At 39.0% G+C, this 20,448-nt stretch overlaps 1 protein-coding gene across 2 annotated transcripts in view; it reads left to right on the forward strand.

Moving 5' to 3' along the window:
* The window catches only part of LOC309615683 (uncharacterized protein), a 342,582-nt gene that overhangs the window by 134,052 nt on the left and 188,082 nt on the right, over nt 1-20,448 (forward strand). The window contains exon 3 of one of the 2 annotated variants that reach the window (XR_014236961.1): nt 16,654-20,183. Coding sequence is in view for 1 of the 2 variants with exons in the window: in XM_082365745.1 (XP_082221871.1) it covers nt 16,855-16,862 (8 nt within the window). In the remaining variant the exon portion in view is untranslated. Of the gene's footprint in view, nt 1-16,653; nt 20,184-20,448 lie in introns of those variants that run through there. The other variant, XM_082365745.1, reaches the window with a different exon arrangement.

Consider the following 20,448-nt stretch of genomic DNA (forward strand, 5'->3'; position numbering starts at 1 on the left):
ACTGACTGTATATTTTGAGTAAGTTCTATTGAAAATTTTGCTGTCATAATTAATAATTGGAATCTGAGCCTTTCCCCTCTCTCTTAAGGACAATTAGAAGGAGAAATTTCATGTAAATAAAGAAACGAGAGCCCAATGTACTACACTGTTAAGTGTTGGATATCTGTAAATTAATAGAGATATGAAAGTGTGATTCTTGATAAGACAAGTTTGGACCATTTAACAATGTACAAAGAATCTATTGCCAAAAGAAATGAAAATATTCTGAAGAAAAGGAGGGAAACAATGAAGGGAAGGATATATAAGAATGTGTTTTTTTTACTTCTAAAGTTACAGTTGATATTTGAGAGGAAGTGGAGAGCAATGGTTGAGAGAGAGGGTCTTCCTAAGTTAGAATTCCAGCACTACCACTTATTAGCTGTGACCATGGGCCTAGTGTATCAATTCTTTCTTCCTTAGTTGTATCACCTGTAAAATGGGAATAATAATAGATCCTTTCTCATAGTGTTGTTGTGAGAATTAAATGAGATACTAATTGGAAAGCACTTAAAACAGGCCTGACATTTAGGTAGTGCTAATTATTATCATATTGTTAAAAATATATATGATTATTAGATTGGCCAAAATCTGAAACACTGACAACACAAAACGCTGATGGGGACGTGGAGCAACAGGAACTCTCATTCATTGCTCGTGGGAATGCAAAGTGGTACAGCCATTGGAAGACAGTTTGGAAGTTTCTTGGCAAAACTAAGCGTACTCTTGCCATATGATCCAGCAATGGCACTCCTTGCTATTTACCCAAATGAGTTGAAAATTTTTATCCACACAAAACCTGCACATGAATGTTTACAGCAGCTTTATTCATAATTGCCAAAAGTTGGAAGCAACAAGATGTCCTTCAGTAAGTGAATGGATGAAATAAACTGGAATACATCCAAACAACGGAATATTGTTCAGGGCTAAAAAGAAATAAGCTAGCAAACCATGAAAAGACATGGAGGAAAATTAAATGCATATTAATAAGTGAAAGAAGCCTATCTGAAAATGCTACCTACTGTATGATTCCAACTCTATGACATTCTGGAAGAGGCAAAATGGTAAAGACAGTAAAAAGATCAGTGGTTGCCAGGGGTTGGGGGATGGAGGGATGAACAGCTGGAGCACAGAGGATTTTTGGGACAGTGAAGCTATTCTTTATGCTACTCTAATGGTGGTTACATATCATTATATATTTGGCAAAACAAATAGAATGTACAACACCAAGAATGGGCCCTAACGTAAACTGCGGACTTTGGGTGATTATGATATATCTTCATTGATTGTAACAAATGTACCACACTGGTGAGGGATGTTGTATGGGCACTGATCTCATTAAAAGTGCATGATTAAAGATATGTGTGAACAACATCATAAAAACTAGTAATACAGTCATTTTGCTTTAGGTTGGTACAGAAGAAATTGTTAATGTTTTATTTATTGCAAGAGAAGTTTAAAAAGAAAAGTGTGTTCAAGATGGCCTTATATACTGTGTGAGCATTTTGTAAACCATTGAAACCTATTTGAGATGGTAGTACATGAGAGCATTTCTTACGACTTATTCTATATTGTTTTCCTCATCCTAAAAAAGTTGAATAAATCTGTTTGGTTCAGTTTTCCTACAGTAAAAAAGATAAGCTGTGGGTGGCAGTGGGGAAAAGAGGGTCTGTGGGAACTCTCTGTACTTTGCACTCAATTTTGCTGTGAACCTAAAACTGCTCTTGAGAAAAGTACATTGGACCCTAAACAACACAGGTTTGAACTGTGCAGGTCCATTTATACTGGGATTTTTTTCCATAAATATGTACTGCAGTCCTACACGATTCAGCTTTGGTTGAACCTGTGGAGGTTGGCAGCGGGCCAACTGTAAAGTCATATCCGAGATTATTCGACTGCTCAGAAGGTCCGCACCCCTAACCCCCATGTTGTTCAAGGGTCAACTGTATATATGTCTGTATATGTGTATCTGTATATATACATTATATATATATATACACACACACACATATATATTAATACAAAAGAAACTCACACCTTTTACCAAAATTTAAGTAACTTGTGATTGGATAAACGTAGTAATGACACACACACACACACACACACACACACACACACACACACACACACACACACATCCCAGTATGAGAATTCCTGCTGTTAATTTGACAGACAAGAGATTTTCTAAAGGGTTCTAAATCATTTGTCACACTGAAAGATTCAGTCATCCAGGCTCTTCTAGAATTTACAAAAAAAACTATTTCCATAAAATTCTTTGCATTTAGCAGAGTTGGAAAGTCGGTATGACAGCCGCACCAGCTCCCTTTAACCTGGCCCTCCTGCAGGCGCTGCACACACACCGGTGTCCTCACACAGCCCTGCCTCTCTCCTCTCATTAGGAAGACGAGGTCTGTAAACATTTTTCAGGAATTCAGTGAGCATTTGATGAATGATGAGAATTTTTCAATATATTCACGTGTCTCTGGTAACTAATGCAAATAAAAGAAAAGCACCGAAGAACCTGTGCTTTTTATTGTGAACACAAATTATAGTAAACTCAGCTAAAAATTGTGGTCCAAGGAGAGCAATTTAGAAAAATCCCTCAGCCATATATTAAACAGATCAAGGTCCAAGTTGAAAATTTACATGCACTTTATAAAACCCACCAGCTCCTTGGAAAGAACCTGAATTTCCCACGTGTACACTATATAAATCTCACAAGCATTCGCAATCCATTTGTCGTCATTGAGCCTTCAACCACTTCATTCCCAAGGAATTGCTTGGCCATTTAAATATAACTCCCTTCCGGGGTGGTACAGTTTCTAAGTACAGTGTTTCACTTCCCAGAAGCTGGAGGCTTGAAAGAAAAATGTGGACAGTCGTGGGAGAGTATAGATAAATTGCAGTTAGATATAAAATTTTCACGAAGTGCCCTGGGCATATGAATGACCGTACCTCAGAGCTATATGATGCAGGAAGGGCCATGGAGAGGTCATTAAGTCCATTCTCCTGCCTCCAAGTGGGACTGCACCATCCATTGGCCTGAGTCACACGGGGTCAAAGGTACAGGTAGGCTTTGAAGTGGGTCACGAAGGGAGAAGTTTGAGTGTTTGCAGGCAGGGTGCAGTCAGGACATTGAAACCACCTAGTTATTTTAACAGAGAGAATTTAATATAGACAATTGTTAACCGAGGTTTAAAGAACTTCAGAGACAAAGGGGAGACACTGAGGTCTCACAGAGGAAGTAAATGCGGGAAGCAGCTACCATCCCTGCTGGGAAACAAGGGAAGGGATTGCTAGAACTTAAAAGTTTGCAGGATGAGTCCTGTGGAACTGGGACCTGCACCTGGGAGGAGGGATGCTTCCTGCTGGAGCTGTCTTCTTGGAGAGGTATATTCAGGCTGTTCTTAGAGTGACCCGGAACTCTCAGCTGAAGGAGATTGCTGGTTCTGAAACCACCTGCTGTGTCCAGAGTGAAGAACCAGTTCTGGGGTCATGTTGACAGCAAGAGAAAGTAAAGCAGAAAGGAGCAAATTCCTTCTCCTTTCTTCCTTTTAGTCTCCTCCAGGGAAGAACCACACCCAGACTCAATGTCCCAAAGCAGAGTAAGGGAGGTGGGTTCGCTGAGAGCCAATAGTCCAACAGCTGACATAACATCCAAAGTAAAAGGTGGTGAGCCTTTACAGCTGGCGTACACATTCAAACAGCTCTGCCAAAAGACAGACTGTCTGCGTACAAGACAGCAGGACAGAAACCAGGAAATCGGTTGAGTCGAAGTATAAAGGTGGATTAGGGTGGTGGATGTTGGAAACATAGGGAACTGAAAACATTCTGTTGCCATATAAACATCATTGGTAAGATTCCTTTGTGAACTCTCTCAGTACCTTGAAAGGGCAGATAACCTTGACAAAATCAATTTTGTGAGCTTGTCTCTTCCTTCTTCCAAAGTTGTCTGCACCTTAAGCTGAAAAAAGGAGCAGCTTTGTCTCCTATTAACACAAAGACCCTGCTAACACTTTGAAACGACTGCTTCAGGGTCTGCCGCGGTTCTCAGATGACTGCATCCTTTTTCCTCTCTCAGGGATGGAGCAGTGATTTGACTCTTTCAGGTAATTATATTTGCAAGACCACTTTGGAGGCATTATGAGGAGGATTCTTGCTCTGGTTTTTCTAAACACAGAGCACTAGACTCAGCATGTCTAGGCGTTGGAACAATGTGTCCTGTCCTCTATGACCTGGAGTTCCTTGCGTTTGTACCAGAAGGTGAATCATGTATTCAAATGCCATCATTGCTCTGTTTTCCTTCTAGTCATACTCCCATTACTGCTTTAATCATAGCCTTCCTCCTGAGCTGCAGTGAAAGAGAAGTGAGTGAAGCATTCTACATCCTACTGTGATTGGAGTTTTATAGCTATGCTTAACTGTCAGACTTCCTTCCTTTGTGGAAAAAAGCGACGTTTTCTTCCAATCAGTATCTATTCCACTTTCCCTGAGCACGTGTACATGTGCGGGCACACGTGAGGCAAATACTCCTCTGTAAAAAGAGCAAAAGACCAACAAAACTAGAATATTGTTGGAAAAATACCAAAGTGAAGATAGAAGGACATAATCAGGTGCATATGTTGTGAGCTGGTTATAAATATTAGAGGCAAAGAAAGTGGAAGTCATAACCTGCCTCATCTGTTCACGTCAAGTGGAATGAATCATAGCAACAACTGGGGTGGTGACTCAAGCAGTAATTTAAGAAGAATTTGGGGAAGGAGAAGATGAAAAGCTGGCAACTCTGTAAACCTTGAGAGTACCTGTTCACGCAAAACTAGTGCACCTTCATCAATCAACATCTAACAATGAACTGTCCCTAGGTGTCTCTGCCAGTCAATGTGGTGGAGACCTTCCTCCTCTTTCTGAAGACAGGTAAGAGAAATAGGTCAATGGTGGGTCTCGTCAACCCACCACTTCCTAAAAGAGATGCTGAAATTTCTTGGTTAGGATTATAAACCCATAGACACAGCTAATTAAGGGGTAGTGTCACCCTGAAAAGACTGCTTACCCTTTAGTAATTCTAAAAGAAACAAAAACAGGAACCAAATTTAACCACAGCTGATAGTTTCTGGAAAGAATGTAGACAACCAAAAAAGAAAAATGTTTGTGAATCATTAAGTTCCCAAAACCCAAATCAAACTGACTACCCCAGGCTCGTTTGCCAAATAGGGGCCCATGGAGGGGTGCTTAGCCCTTCCAGGATCTAATATGACTGTGAAGCAGATCAGGACCAAAAAATGGAGGTGTACAGACTTTTGTCTCCTTGGTGAAACTTGGGAGGCTACATCTTGTGATGGGAGGAGGGAGGTACACAGAGGCCTCCTCCAAATGAGATCACTGCCTCTGGTTGTAAGTTTACTTCTAACTGAAGGTGTTTCACCTGGAAGAGATTTAGGTGAAGGAAGAGCTCACTGGCTGGTCTCACAGGAAATGTAGACAATTCTTGGGGAGGGAGATGATTGTTTTATGAACTGGAGAGGTAACTGATGGTTAGAAGGTGTTGCATTTCTATTATCTGGGCCCTGAGGCCAGAAAGAGCATAGGTGAGTCCTGATTCAATGATTTGCACTGCAAAGAAGTCCTATGCAAGGTTAGAATTTTAAAAAAGAATGGGAATACAGAGGACCAGGGTAAAGAGATCATAATAAGTCTGACCACGTGTATGGCCTGGTTATTCGAGGAATCAAAATATACCAAAAAGGAGAGGAAGAAATTCATAAAACAGGGAGAAATTCTAAGAAAAGTGAGAAGACTAAGAAAGAAGAGAAAAGGGCATCGGAGATGAGAAATACTCCAAGAATAGTGGAAAATTAGTGTAAACTTTATTTTCAATCTCTATTGGTGCTCAAGGTAAATAAAGGACAGCTTGATCTCCTGAAAAGAATCACTGGTAGAGGGGAAGCAAAGAAGAAAAGTCAAAGAGCAGTTCTCCTAATGGGACCAGCTACCAAGCAAAAGTCTGTCACACTAAATAAGGCTGGGAAATTTAATTACCAGCCAAATACTATGCCAGCAGCAGAGAAAGAGCTGCTGAAATCAGCTAGACTGGGCTTACTACAGTTACTGGGCTTGAGGGTAAACTTTGAAAACCCTCCCAAGAGGCAGAGTAGATAGATAGGAGAGGGACCATCAGGGTCTCTGTCACCAACCACAGAGAGTGACTGTAATTCTCTTAAGCGAAGGACAATTGGGCAGTAAATTCTCTGTCAGTATGCCAGTTCTCTGTCCACATGTAGCTGGGTACAGACCACAGGTAAGAAGTTGGGCATGCCAAAGAGGGTGACTGTAATTGATTCAAAAATGGAATCTGTTCAATGGATAAAGAAGATGCGATACGCACACACACAAATTAAATACTACTCAGCAAAGCTTTCGACAGAATTCAACACCCATTTATGATAAAAACCCTCCAGAAAGTAGGAATAGAGGGAACTTTCCTCAACATAATAAAGGCCATATATGACAAACCCACAGCCAACATCATCCTCAATAGTGAAAAACTGAAACCATTTCCACTAAGATCAGGAACAAGACAAGGTTGCCCACTCTCACCACTATTATTCAACATAGTTTTGGAAGTTTTAGCCACAGCAATCAGAGGAGAAAAAGAAATAAAAGGAATCCAAATCGGAAAAGAAGAAGTAAAGCTGTCACTGTTTGCAGATGACATGATACTATACATAGAGAATCCTAAAGAGGCCACCAGAAAACTACTAGAGCTAATCAATGAATTTGGTAAAGTAGCAGGATACAAAATTAATGCACAGAAATCTCTAGCATTCCTATACACTAATGATGAAAAATCTGAAAGTGAAATTAAGAAAACATTCCCATTTACCACTGCAATGAAAAGAATAAAATATCTAGGAATAAATCTACCTAAGGAGACAAAAGGCCTGTATTCAGAAAATTATAAGACACTGATGAAAGAAATTAAGGATGATACAAATAGATGGAGAGATATACCATTTTCTTGGATTGGAAGAATCAACATTGTGAAAATGACTATACTACACAAAGCAATCTACAGATTCAGTGCAATCCCTATCAAACTACCACTGGCATTTTTCACAGAACTAGAACAAAGAATTTCACAATTTGTATGGAAACACAAAAGACCCTGAATAGCCAAAGCAATCTTGAGAGAGAAAAACGGAGGTGGAGGAATCAGGCTCCCTGACTTCAGACTATACTACAAAGCTACAGTAATCAAGACAATATGGTACTGGCACAAAAACAGAAATATAGATCAATGGAACAGGATAGAAAGCCCAGAGATAAACCCATGCACATATGGTCACCTTATCTTTGATAAAGGAGGCAGGAATATACAGTGGAGAAAACACAGCCTCTTCAATAAGTGGTGCTGGGAAAACTGGACAGGTACATATAAAAGTATGAAATTAGAACACTCCCTAACACCATACACAAAAATAAACTCAAAATGGATTAAAGACCTAAATGTAAGGCCAGACACTATCAAACTCTTAGAGGAAAACATAGGCAGAACACTCTATGACATAAATCACAGCAAGATCCTTTTTGACCCACCTCCTAGAGAAATGGAAATAAAAACAAAAATAAACAAATGGGACCTAACGAAACTTAAAACCTTTTGCACAGCAAAGGAAACCATAAACAAGATGAAAAGACAACCCTCAGAAGGGAGAAAATACTTGCAAATGAAGCAACTGACAAAGGATTAATCTCCAAGATTTACAAGCAGCTCATGCAGCTCAATAACAAAAAAACGAACAACCCAATCCAAAAATGGGCAGAAGACCTAAATAGACATTTCTCCAAAGAAGATATACAGATTGCCAACAGACACATGAAAGAATGCTCAACATCATTAATCATTAGAGAAATGCAAATCAAAACTACAATGAGATATCATCTCACACTGCTCAGAATGGCCATCATCAAAAAATCTAGAAACAATAAATGCTGGAGAAGGTGTGGAGAAAAGGGAACCCTCTTGCACTGTTGGTGGGAATGTAAATTGATACAGCCACTATGGAGAACAGTATGGAGGTTCCTTAAAAAACTAAAAATAGAACTACCATGCGACCCAGCAATCCCACTACTGGGCATATACCCTGAGAAAACCATAGTTCAAAAAGAGTCATGTACCGAAATGTTCATTGCAGCTCTATTTACAATAGCCAGGACATGGAAGCAACCTAAGTGTCCATCATCAGATGAATGGATAAAGAAGATGTGGCACATATATACAATGGAATATTACTCAGCCATAAAAAGAAATGAAATGGAGGTATTTGTAATGAGGTGGATGGAGTTAGAGTCTGTCATACAGAGTGAAGTAAGTCAGAAAGAGAAAAACAAATACAGTATGCTAACACATATATATGGAATCTAAGGGAAAAAAAAAAAAGGCCATGAAGAACCTAGTGGCAAGACAGGAATAAAGACACAGACCTACTAGAGAATGGACTTGAGGATATGGGGAGGGGGAGGGGTGAGATGTGACAGGGTGAGAGAGTGTCGTGGACATATATACACTACCAAATGTAAAATAGATAGCTAGTGGGAAGCAGCCGCATAGCACAGGGAGATCAGCTCGGTGCTTTGTGACCACCTAGAGGGGTGGGATGGGGAGGGTGGGAGGGAGGGAGATGCAAGAGGGAAGAGATATGGGAACATATGTATATGTGTAACTGATTCACTTTGTTATAAAGCAGAAACTAACACACCATTGTAAAGCAATTATACTTCAATAAGGATGTTTAAAAAAAAAATCTACAAACAATAAATGCTGGAGAGGGTATGGAGAAAAGGGAACCCTCCTGCACTGATGGTGGGAATGTAAATTGATACAGCCACTGTGGAGAACAGTATGGAGGTTCCTTAAAAAACTAAAAATATAACTACCATATGACCCAGCAATCCCACTACTGGGCATGTACCCTGAGAAAACCATAATTCAAAGAGCCATGTACCACAATGTTCATTGCAGCTCTATTTACAACAGCCAGGACATGGAAGCAACCTAAGTGTTCATCAACAGATGAATGGATAAAGAAGATGTGGCACATATATAAAATGGAATATTACTCAGTCATAAAAAGAAACGAAACTGAGTTTTTTGTAGTGAGGTGAATGGACCTAGAGTCTGTCATACAGAGTGAAGTAAGTTAGAAAGAGAAAAATAAATCCTGTATGCTGACACATATATATGGAATCTAAAAGAAAGGAAAAAAAAAATGGTCATGAAGAACCTAGGGGCAAGACGGGAGTAAAGACACAGACGTACTAGAGAATGGACTTGAGGATATGGGGAGGGGGAATGTTAAGCTGTGACAAAGTGAGATAGTGGCATGGACATATATACACTACCAAACGTAAAATAGATAGCTAGTGGGAAGCAGCCACATAGCACAGGGAGATCAGCTCTGTGCTTTGTGACCACCTAGAGGGGTGGGATAGGGAGGGTGGGAGGGAGGGAGATGCAAGAGGGAAGAGATATGGGAACATATGTATATGTGTAACTGATTCACTTTGTTATAAAGCAGAAACTAACACACCATTGTGAAGCAATTATACTCCAATAAAGGAGTTAAGAAAAAAAAAAAAAAAGTACTACTCAGCAATCAAAAAGAATGAAATTTTGCCATTTGCAGCAAGATGGATGGACTTGGAGGCTGTTATGCTAAGTGAAATAAGTCAGACAGAAAAAGACAAATACTGTATGATATCACATGTGTGGAATCTAAAAAATAAACTAGTGAATATAACAAAAATGAAACAGACTCACAGATACAGAGAACAAACTAGTGGTTACAAGTGGGGGAGGGAGGGGGGAGGGGCAAGATAGGGGTAGGGAATTAAGAGGTACAAACTACTATGTATAAAATAAATAAGCTACAAGGATATATCATACAGCATGGGGAATACAGCCAATATTTTTTAGTAACTATAAATGGAGTATAACCTTTAAAAACTGTGATTCACTGTATTGTACACCTGAAACTTATATAATATTATACATCAACTGTAACTCAATTTAAAAAGGAAGAGTTAACGCCTGGCACAGCCAGTTGTTAAATATTTTGACATAAGAAAAACAAAACTGGAATCTGTGACATCTGACCTCTCAGAGTACCTAAACCAGTGGCCTTACCCAAAGTTCCTATGTCTAAGATGAAGAAGTAGGGAGAGGGGAGAGGGGGTTAATGTCATGACCGTCCCTAAGGGTTAACTAAAAACGCCACACATGAATGAAGCAACTTGGTTCTCTGTGTCTCAACATCTATGCTCTTTGCAAGTTAAAGTTCTAATTCTGAATACCTTAAAACTACAAACATACTCTAATGAAGCATTTCACTTTCATATTATGCAAAAGACATGCCTTTTCCAGAATAAAATTAACTCCTTGGTTTATACGTGAGGATGAAGTTAATATTCTGTAATGAGGTGTGTGACTGCATTGCGTCAAAAAGTCAGTAATTAAATCTACGAAACTGGAAACAGAAAATTTCACGGTTAGCATGTGTGCACGTGTCTGCTTATATGTTGGCTGATTGCAGCATGGCTGAGTCCCTTGTGACAATTTCTTTGTGGACATGTGTATTCTGTCTCCCCTCTTGGGTCATGCTAGAGATAAAAATTCATCAGTAAAAATGTATAGCATCAGCACAATAGATATAATGAATATATCCTTTGGTTTGGGATTTACCAGAGAAATAAGTGGATTTTGGAAAATTAAAACTATTAGTATAAATTAACTCATATACTTAATCACTAAGTATTTCAGATTCAATGTCTTCTAAAATTTGAGGGAAGGTGGTAATGTGGGTTTTATTTTTATTTTTTAACATGTTAGCTATAATTTCCTTGATTTGAGGTGAGATTCCTTCTTAAATTCCTTGGATTGCAAGCAAAATTCTTCCCTGCTTTTTAAAGAAAGACCACTTTTTTTCCTGTCAAAAGCAGCCTTTAGTGTCTCGAAGTGTTGGTTGGAAATTAGACACAGATAAAGAGAAAAAAACATGGTAATGGCAACATGCCAGCAGTTTGGAGTTGGAAGAAACTTTTTAAGCTTTTTAATAATTTTGGCCTAAAGCCACTACCTCCCAGGTTGCAGGTAATAACTCCACAGCCATTTTCTAGTGAAAGCACAGTATGAAGTGATTTTGAAAGGTTTATGGCATGCTTTTATTTTTAAATAAAAAGTAAAAGGTGATGAAGCGTATGGTACAATATCTGGGGGATCTTACGTGATGTTTGCAGTTGAATCAGGAAGAAATTTGTCAGTAAGTTTGGCCTTTAATCTTTTGAGGTAAAGGTATGTTTTATCTCCTTCTTACAATGGAAGCTATCTTAAAATGTAAAATTGTGGGTGTGGGCAGGGTATATTATAATTCATACACCAAAATATGGATACTTGTATTCCAGCAAATGTAACCTCCTGTTTCCACATTTCTCTTTGTGCAAAACACTCTGGGCCAGCCTTCAAAATGTCTGAAAATGGTATGAATATTTTAATATATATATAATGTGGATGCAGATGTGTAACTGAAATGTACTATCTGTATATTTCATTTATGATTTGATTTTTGTGAGCCCAGACCACATTGTAAAAGCTCACAAAGAAACTATCAGATATAAACCTTCTGGGTGAGATTTTTCACAGTACTATAATCTTGTACACATTTTTAGTAATTTTTTTTCCCTATTGATTCAGTTGTACCTTCTAAGAGAATATAAATATTGACATCAGATTAAAATATGATCTGAAAACCCTCAGTATTCCAGAAACCTTTTCCACTAGTTTAACTGAAGCTTTTAAAATATCCAAAAATTACTGTTTAAGCTAGATCTGCTTTGTCTACTAAGTGTCATTGTTTCTCACCTTACTTTTGCATCCAGTTTCTGAAAAAAATACATTCCTTAATTCATGATTCTGTTCCTCAATAGCAGATTAGTAAGCTAATGTTCACTAAGGGTGAATCAGGCAAGTGGAAAACTTGTATTACCTGAAAGGTTTAAAGCAGGGATGAAGTAAAGGAAGGCTTTACATAGAGATGGGTTTTTAAATACTGTATTATTTTGAAAGCAAAGGAGGGAAGGTATCAACACTGAATCTTCTGGAGTAAAAGCAACATCAAAAAGCTCACGGACATCATGAATGGGATATAAAAGTAGATTCTATGTAAGGAATTCTGTTTGATAGGCTGAGGGCCAAATTCCCTACGGTACCCTGGGGGAAAAGTCAGGATTTCTTTCTTTTCCAGCAGCAGCAGGCATTTGCTCTGAGGGTACCAACATGGAAGATCATTTGAACTTCTCACATCTTGGAGCTAATTCCAGATGTATAGAGAAAAGTCAAGAGGAAAGAAAGATGTTACCAGAAGGAAAATAGAAATCACATCCCCCACTGTGTTCCTATGGACGCTTCATCTGCAGATCCGCCTTAAATCACATCAGTCCCACAGCCCAGAATTGATAAATAACACAACCTAACTGCTTCATTAGAGTATGTTTGGCTCATAGTAAAAACACTAAAGCATATGTTTAGTGATGACACTAAATAGCAAAAATATCAAAGATAGTAGGTGGAGATACATTTGTATGTAAATGAGTTTGGAAACATACTGAAAAATAATTAAAAGCAAAACAAACCAAGGCTCGAGTGAGTTGACCTGGACCTGAAGACTGGGCAGCCCTTGTCTCCAGACTCAGACAGGTTGGACATCTGCTCAGGGACCCACAGAGCTGAGTGCCCCTCACCTGAGAGTGACAATAAAACTCACTTCACTGTGTAAGGAAACCATCTTAACAAAAGTAGCATGCATTCCCCCGCTCTCCACTCCATCATATCACTGCTCATTGTTTCCGTACCTATTGCTAATGGAAATTGTCTTTATCTATCATTCATCTATCTATCTATCTACCCATCTATCTATCATCTATTTATATGTTTCTGTCTCCTGCAACTAGAAGGCAGACTCCAAGGACCTCATTTCTCTGGTTCACCGCTGGGTTTTCAACACCCAGAACTATGAGTAGAACAGAGTAGGTGGAATATTTGCTAAATTTGTCCATGAGCACTCTGGATTCACACACACACACACACACACAAGGCACTCTGTACCACTATGGTAGAAATGAAGCCCATTCAAAAAAAAACACCTGGTTTATATGTGAAAGTAAAAACAGAGAAATACTGGTTTGGTGCGAGTGTGACAGAAAACATCCTGAAGGCTGTTTTGCCGCACAGGTGAAATGCAAGGTTTAAATGTCATGTATAATGTGAAAGGTGAGGTAGAGTGAAAGGAAGAATGAAATGGGAGGATTCAACTTTATCTGAATAAGAGCTTGATCAACCAGTATGTTGCTATAGTTCCAAGAGGGCAAGACCAACCAGTAACCATTTCCTGCCTCCCAGTGATACGCAACATGGTTGGTATTGGTGGGTTCACTTCAGTTACCTCTTTAAGCTACTGCAAGACATATATCAATATACAGTTGCTTCTTTGGGTAAAGAGCTCAGTTTTGGTTAAAATGTCTACTGACACTTTTAAAGTGTACCCTAAACTTCAGTAATGCCTTTCTAGGCTTTTAAACATTTCTGCCTTGATGCTCCAATTTTATCTTGCTAATGGAATGTTTGGACAATAGATTAGACAAAGCAACTTCCTGCTCCAACAAACTGACATTCTGTGGATTCCCAGAAAAAGAAAACTAAACTCTGAAGTCTTACCCAGAATTTTCTTGCAGGTAAACCAATTAGACTCATTTTCATTCAACTGATGTCTCCTGGTGGATGATAAAATAAGGACATTAAAATCATTAGAAGGCTATTAAAATAATATTTTCCATGGCTGTAAAAGAAAACTGCCATGATGTAACATATAATATCATGATATGAGAATGTTATAGATGATGTTTTCTTTTTTACACTTTTTTATTTTTAAATTTTCCTAAGAACATATGTATTATTTTAGAAAGAAGGCATAAGATTAAAATTTTTAGATTTATAAAGGTCTGGAGAAATATAAATTCCTGAATGGAAAAATTTAAGTTTTATAAATTAAAAGACAATTTTGGAATGGAGGTAAAAGTCAAAATTGCTCTGAGAATTTGCTCTTTGAATAACTCCCCAACAGTCTGTTTCATTAAATTTTTTAGTCAATTAAATATCTTTTGCTCTCAATGTTGGTTGAAGTACTGTGAAGCCAAGAATGTATGATTCTTTATACAGTTCTCATTAGTATTTTCTAATTTCAGCAAACTGTTTCTTTTGTTGTTCTTCGCCACTTACCATTTGCTGTTTTATAACCTTATCAACTGCCTGCAAGTAAAATCTATTGCTTTCAATACAATGTTCTTCTTAAATGCTTTTAGTTTTAATTGAACTATTTTTCCTGTTGAATTTGCTTAAGCCACATATTTTGTATTCAAGCAGATGTTTATGAAATAAATATTCATATTGAGTTTATGTGTCTCATAATTCCACGTATTACAGATTGTTTCAGATGAATCTACAGACTTCATTTTCTTCTCACTTAAAAAAATGCACCTAGAATAATATTTAAATTACATTTACACATCTAATAAAGATATACAGTCATTTTAATAGCTCTGCACTGTCAATCATTGATAGGAAAATATAACCTGACACGCTCTGGATTTATCTCTAACGGGCAATGCCTTTGAAAGTGCTATAGCTCTTGGTTAACACAGCCTTTTTCTGGAATTCATCTACCATCAGCGTGTACTTTTGTTGTTGTTGTTCGTTTGTCTCTTTGAGAGACTCTCCTATCCCTTGTCAGGTAAAAACGTAGTTCAAATATGTACTTCTTTCTCCTCTTAGCAGTCTGGTGGATCCCACCATTTGGAACTGATAGTTTTAAATCCAAGTTAATTATGATGATTTTCAAACTTGTGTTATGAGTATTATATAAATTTACAAGATTAAAATTTAATATAGACCAAGGGACGTATTGCTTCTATGGGCTGGAACACAGCCTTTTCTAGGGTGGCATTACATTCATTTTTTTAAAGACTTTTTTAGAGTAGTTTTATATTAAGTTGAGAGGAAGATATGAAGATTTTCCATATCCCCCCTGCTTCCACACGTGCATACCTTTTCTCATTATCAGCATCCCCCTGGAGTGGTACATTTGTTACAATCGATGAACCTACACAGACACATCACAATCATCCAAAGTCCACAGTTTGCATTAGGGTTCACTCTTGGTGTTGTGCATTCTGTGGGTTTGGACAAATGTATAATGACACATATCCTTCATTAAAGTATCATACAGAGTATTTTTACTGCCTTAAAAATCCTATGTGCTCTGCTTACTTATCCCTTCCTTCCCCATAACCTTTGACAACCACTGATCTTTTCCCTGTCTTCATAATTTTACTTTTTTTAGAATGTCATAGTTGGAATCATACACTATGTAGCCTTTTCAGATTGCTTCCTTCTGTAATTTTTTTAATTAAAAATTAATACTGAAAAATGCTCACCAACATCTGAGCCTTCAGCAAATTGCAAGCTTTTTGCCGTAGTAACATCAAAGACCACTGATCACCACAACAAATATCATCATAACTTGAAATATTGTGAGAATTACGAAAATGTGACACAGAGACATGAAGTTAGCAAATACTGTTGGAAAATGGTGCCAATAGACTTGCTTGATGCAGGGTTGCCACAAATATTCAATGTAAAAAACACAGTGTCTGTGAAGCACCATAGAGCAAAGCACACACACACACACACAAGTATGCCTGTAATTAAAGCCCCTACATGTTTTTTGGGGGGTTTGTGTCTTACACTTGTGTTCATATTTAAAACAAAATTCTTTCTCAACGTTTTTGTCAAACAGATCCCATTAGACCACCATGTTTGTTTTTCTCAAGTTTGTTTTCCCCCTCTGAGAAGATCTCTTCACAAGCATGGGCACCAAATAGCACTTCTTTTTGGTGAGTCTCTTAAAAGTACATCATGAAGAATTTTCAAACGCATATTGTGAGTTGACCCCTCTTGGCATGCATGATGTCCCTCATCAGCATCAAAACATTATTGTCCTGTGTTTGGCTGGTTGAGGCCTCGACATTGATCAAACTCTACCACGGAATGTGCTTGCCCAACTTTGTTGCTCACTGAGCATGTTTTATTAATTATTATTTTACATCATCTCTCCTGGGTTTTCTTCTCCCTGTCAACAGGCTTTAGTCTTCACTAGCTCTTTAAAAGCGCCGTTATCAAGCCCACTTACAATGATGGTCCTTTGCCACACCTGGCCTTGATTCTCCACCGTGCTTTCAATAGACTCCACTGCAGTGAGCGTGCATCAGAATCACCCGGAGGGCTTGTAGGAACACAGGCTGCAGGGCGCTAGCCCCACAGTTTCTGATTGGTAGGTTTGGGGCGGGGGCTGAGAATTTACATATCCTAACAGGTTCCCGGGTGATGCTGATTCCGCTGATCTGGGACCTCACTGAGACTCAGGGCTCTACCAGTGTGCCTTGCGCCTCATACTGCTTGCCAGTTTTCACAGCTAGAGCCACTTAACTCACACGTGATTCTGCCCCACGCAGGTAACAAGGAATACAGGCCTTTCATTGGTTCCCTACGACGTAACTTTACGGCGGATTTGACGTGAGTAGCAGAGCTGAGCCTCCGCTGAGTTTTCCAGCTCCCGCACTTCATCCCTTCCTGGATACCTTGCTGGACACGCTGTTTCCTCTGGGACTAGGACACTTTGATTTCCCTTGCTCAGTTCCTTCCGGAAGCTGAAGATGAGCAGGTAAGTTCACTTCCCACATCTGGGAATCTACGTGGTTGCCTTCTGGACATTTGTAAACCTCTGCTCACCTCGGCAGTGTTGGTTTGCCTGCGCGGATTTCTTTCTATTTCTTGTTGTTAAGACTTTGAAGTTTGCCTTTTCTGTGACAGTGAGCCTAGTGTCCTGGGTCTGGCATTCCCAGGCCTGACTTCAAATACCCCAGGCTACCTTCTCTGCTTTTCAAACATGGATTATTTATTCAGTTGAACAACATTGTTGCTATTTCTATGACTGCTGCCCTTTCTTTCCCTCTCTTGATTTCTATATGTGTTTCCAGACCCCTCAACCCCGGGCTCCATCTCCCTCACGCTCTGAGACTCAGTGCTGGCTTGGTCTTTTTCCTCTAAGAATGATTGCTTTTCTGGTAAGATCATGCACTTTGGCTGGAAGGTTCTAATGCCACCTACATGCATGACTTAGATCCAAGTAATCAACCTATTTTTTCCTTTTAAAACATGTGTCAAGGAGGTCTGTGGGCTTCCTATGCAAAGTGTAGTCTGAGAATCGGTGGCTTTCATCAATTTAGGGATGTGTTAGAATGCAGCACCTCAGGCCCCGTCTCAGATGTACTGAGTTAGAATCCACAGTGTAACAAGAGCCCCAGGTGATTTTCATGCATATTGTAAAGAACTGATGTATGGTATGGCGCCTATAGGATGAATTGCTCCCATCTGAGACTAATTGTGACTCTCAACCTTACCAATCACTACTTTTTCCAACTTCCTTATCGCCACTGATGTGATTTTACAAACCTGTGTTGGGTGAGTTTCCCGCTGACAATGTGAACCATGACCAACAACCCATGACTCTGCAGGAACCCGAAGTTCTCTCTGTGTACATCTCACATTTGTTGTTTCTTGGTATATCTTTTGCACAAAGCCTTTTCAACAGCGTCACCATACCAACGGAAGATTTCTTCATGCTTTTGGCCATGATCTGGTGTGGACTTGGATGACAAGCAGGAAGCCTGAGGGTCCAGGGTAGATGAGTACCACTCAAGTTCAACAATGAATTTTAGGTGCTTAATGTAATGCTGGCCCGCAGTAGGTGACCATCCCAACTTATCAGCATTTATTGTGGAGAAGGTGTTGAAAGTAGATCAGGCTGGATGAACTAACCCCGCCCCGAGCTTCTGTGGTGACTGGGGCCAGCAATACTGGTCTGGCCAGTGGCCAGTGAAAGGCCTTGTTGCCAGAAACTCATCAGTGAAGGGTCAGGACTCCAGCCAGTGACTGAGTCCGCAAGTCAGGTTCAACCATTGCAGGGAGGGGCTAATAAGACATATACAGAGTATGAGAGCCTCAGTCAAGACTGCCTACATTAGGATAAGGCTGCAGCCCCCAAAGGAGGAAACCACCACATTAACCTAGAGACCCAGGTGGACAGGCCCAGAAAGAACATGGGTTCTAGGATCCAAGCTGGGTTTGTGTGACCTTGAGTAACTTATCCTCAGATGGTCTTCCTAGACAAATGAAAATGCATGTCCAGGGTCTAATAGAGGACTCAAATAGTAGATACTTAATTAAATGGTAGTTACTACTATGTTTATTATAAAGGGATTCCTATTCTTATGTGAGTTTATGGACCTCAGGGCTGCTCCAGGTTCTTTGAATTCTGACCTGATTGGTTAGAGGGTTGGGTAGCTAGTGTGGTACCTTGTTCAGGATCTGAACAGAAGAAAGCATTCATGGTCAAAGCACAGGTGCTTAGCTAGGTATATTGGAGGACTTCCCACACCCCCCCACCTTTTGTTCTCTTCCCTTGTGATTTGATGATTATCTTTAGTATTGTGTTTAGTTTCCTTTTTCCTTTTTGTGTGTATATCTATTAGAGATTTTTGGTTTGTGGTTACCATGAGGTTTTGGAATAGGCGTCTATATATATATGTGCTTGACTTAGGTTGCTGATCTCTTAATTTCAAATGCATTTTAAATATCCTGCCTTTGTACTCTCCTCCTCTCACGATGACTGGTTTTGATATTATATTTTTGTGTGGATGATTTCCTACCTTTTCTGTATGTTTGCCTTTACTGGTGAGCTTTCGTTCCCATTTCATAATTTTCTTGTTTCTAGTTGTGACCTTTTCTTTTCCACCTAAAGAAGTTCCTTTCGCATTTGTTATAAAGCTGGTTTAGTGGTGCTGAATTCTTTTAGCTTTTGCTTGTCTGTAAAGCTTTTGATTTCTCCATCAAATCTCAACAAGAGCCTTGCTGGGTAGAGTAAATCTTGGTTGTAGGTTTTTCCCTTATATCACTTTAAATATATCACGCCACTCCCTTCTGCCCTGCAGAGCTTCTGCTGAAAAATTCTCTGATAGCGTTATGGGAGTTCCCTTGTATGTTATTTGTTGCTTTTCCCTTCTTTTCCCTGTCTTATCTAATCTTGGATGTGTTTAAGAATATGTGATTATATCCAGTCTGATTTATTGTCAACAGAGATGTTGATCCAAATAACTTAGCCTATGGTTACTGGACACTTCAGACACAACTTAATTTTTTTCAAAAAGGCAATTTACTAAACTTTGGAAGACTAAGGTACAGGAGGATAGGACACAGTTTAGACTCTTGAGATGGAAATCATATCATTCTTCTAATAAATAAGCTAAAATAAATCAGCTAAAGCCTTGTTGGCTTCCCATTTGCCCCAAGATGAACTCCAGCTTCATTAGCTGATGCACATAGATGGCCCGTCCTTACTTTGCCGCAATTATTGTTCAAACTCATCTCTTGCCACATTTATACACTAACTCTAAATTTCATTCACTTGTCTTTTCCTCTCTATATCATGCTGTTTTCTATCTGGCTTCTTCACATGCTACTCCAGCTGCCAGATTAATTCTCACACCTCAATCTGTATGTCCAGACCCTGAAAACGTCTGCTGTCCACATTTCTGTGCTTCTCCTAGTTCTTCCGTGAGCTACTTCTATTTGTACTTAACACATTACATCTGTTCATTGATTCAAAAGGTCATGTATTCATTGAGCAAATATCTGTTTATCATCTTCCCCTGTCCCCACCACTGTGGGAAAATGAAGATACAAAGATAAACAGGACAACTTACCCCAGCTTTGTGTTCTCACTTGTACCTGTCTATTTAATGGTCTGTCTTCCTTAGTCTGTTATATCTTTTCAGGACCTGATACAGTATATGTACATTATAACTACAAAATAAATGTTTCTTGAATGACTTAATGAATGAGTATTCCAGCAGACAAAGGCTAAAGTAGGAAGTCCCAAAAGATAAAACTTGTGTTGAGATATGTCCGTGTCAACAGTGGTTTAGCCAACTCTTCTTTTTATTTTATGTATTATTTGATGTTTCTGTGATGAACATATTTATCTATAGAAGAATAAAACAAAAGGTATCAAAAGACTTAAAGCAACTTGGCAGCTATTCGCTGCAAGCTCATATGTTTTTGTATTGTTCTGGAACTGCCTCAAATTAAGACGGCCTAAAAAAAAAAAAAAAAAAAAATTAAGACAGCCTGCTGTTTCCCTCGGTTCTGGCAAATCAGAGCTTGGAGGGTTCATTGTGTGAAAAATATCT

Source organism: Balaenoptera borealis, assembly GCF_965194805.1.
Source record: "Balaenoptera borealis genome assembly, chromosome: 18".
Taxonomy (NCBI): domain Eukaryota; kingdom Metazoa; phylum Chordata; class Mammalia; order Artiodactyla; family Balaenopteridae; genus Balaenoptera; species Balaenoptera borealis.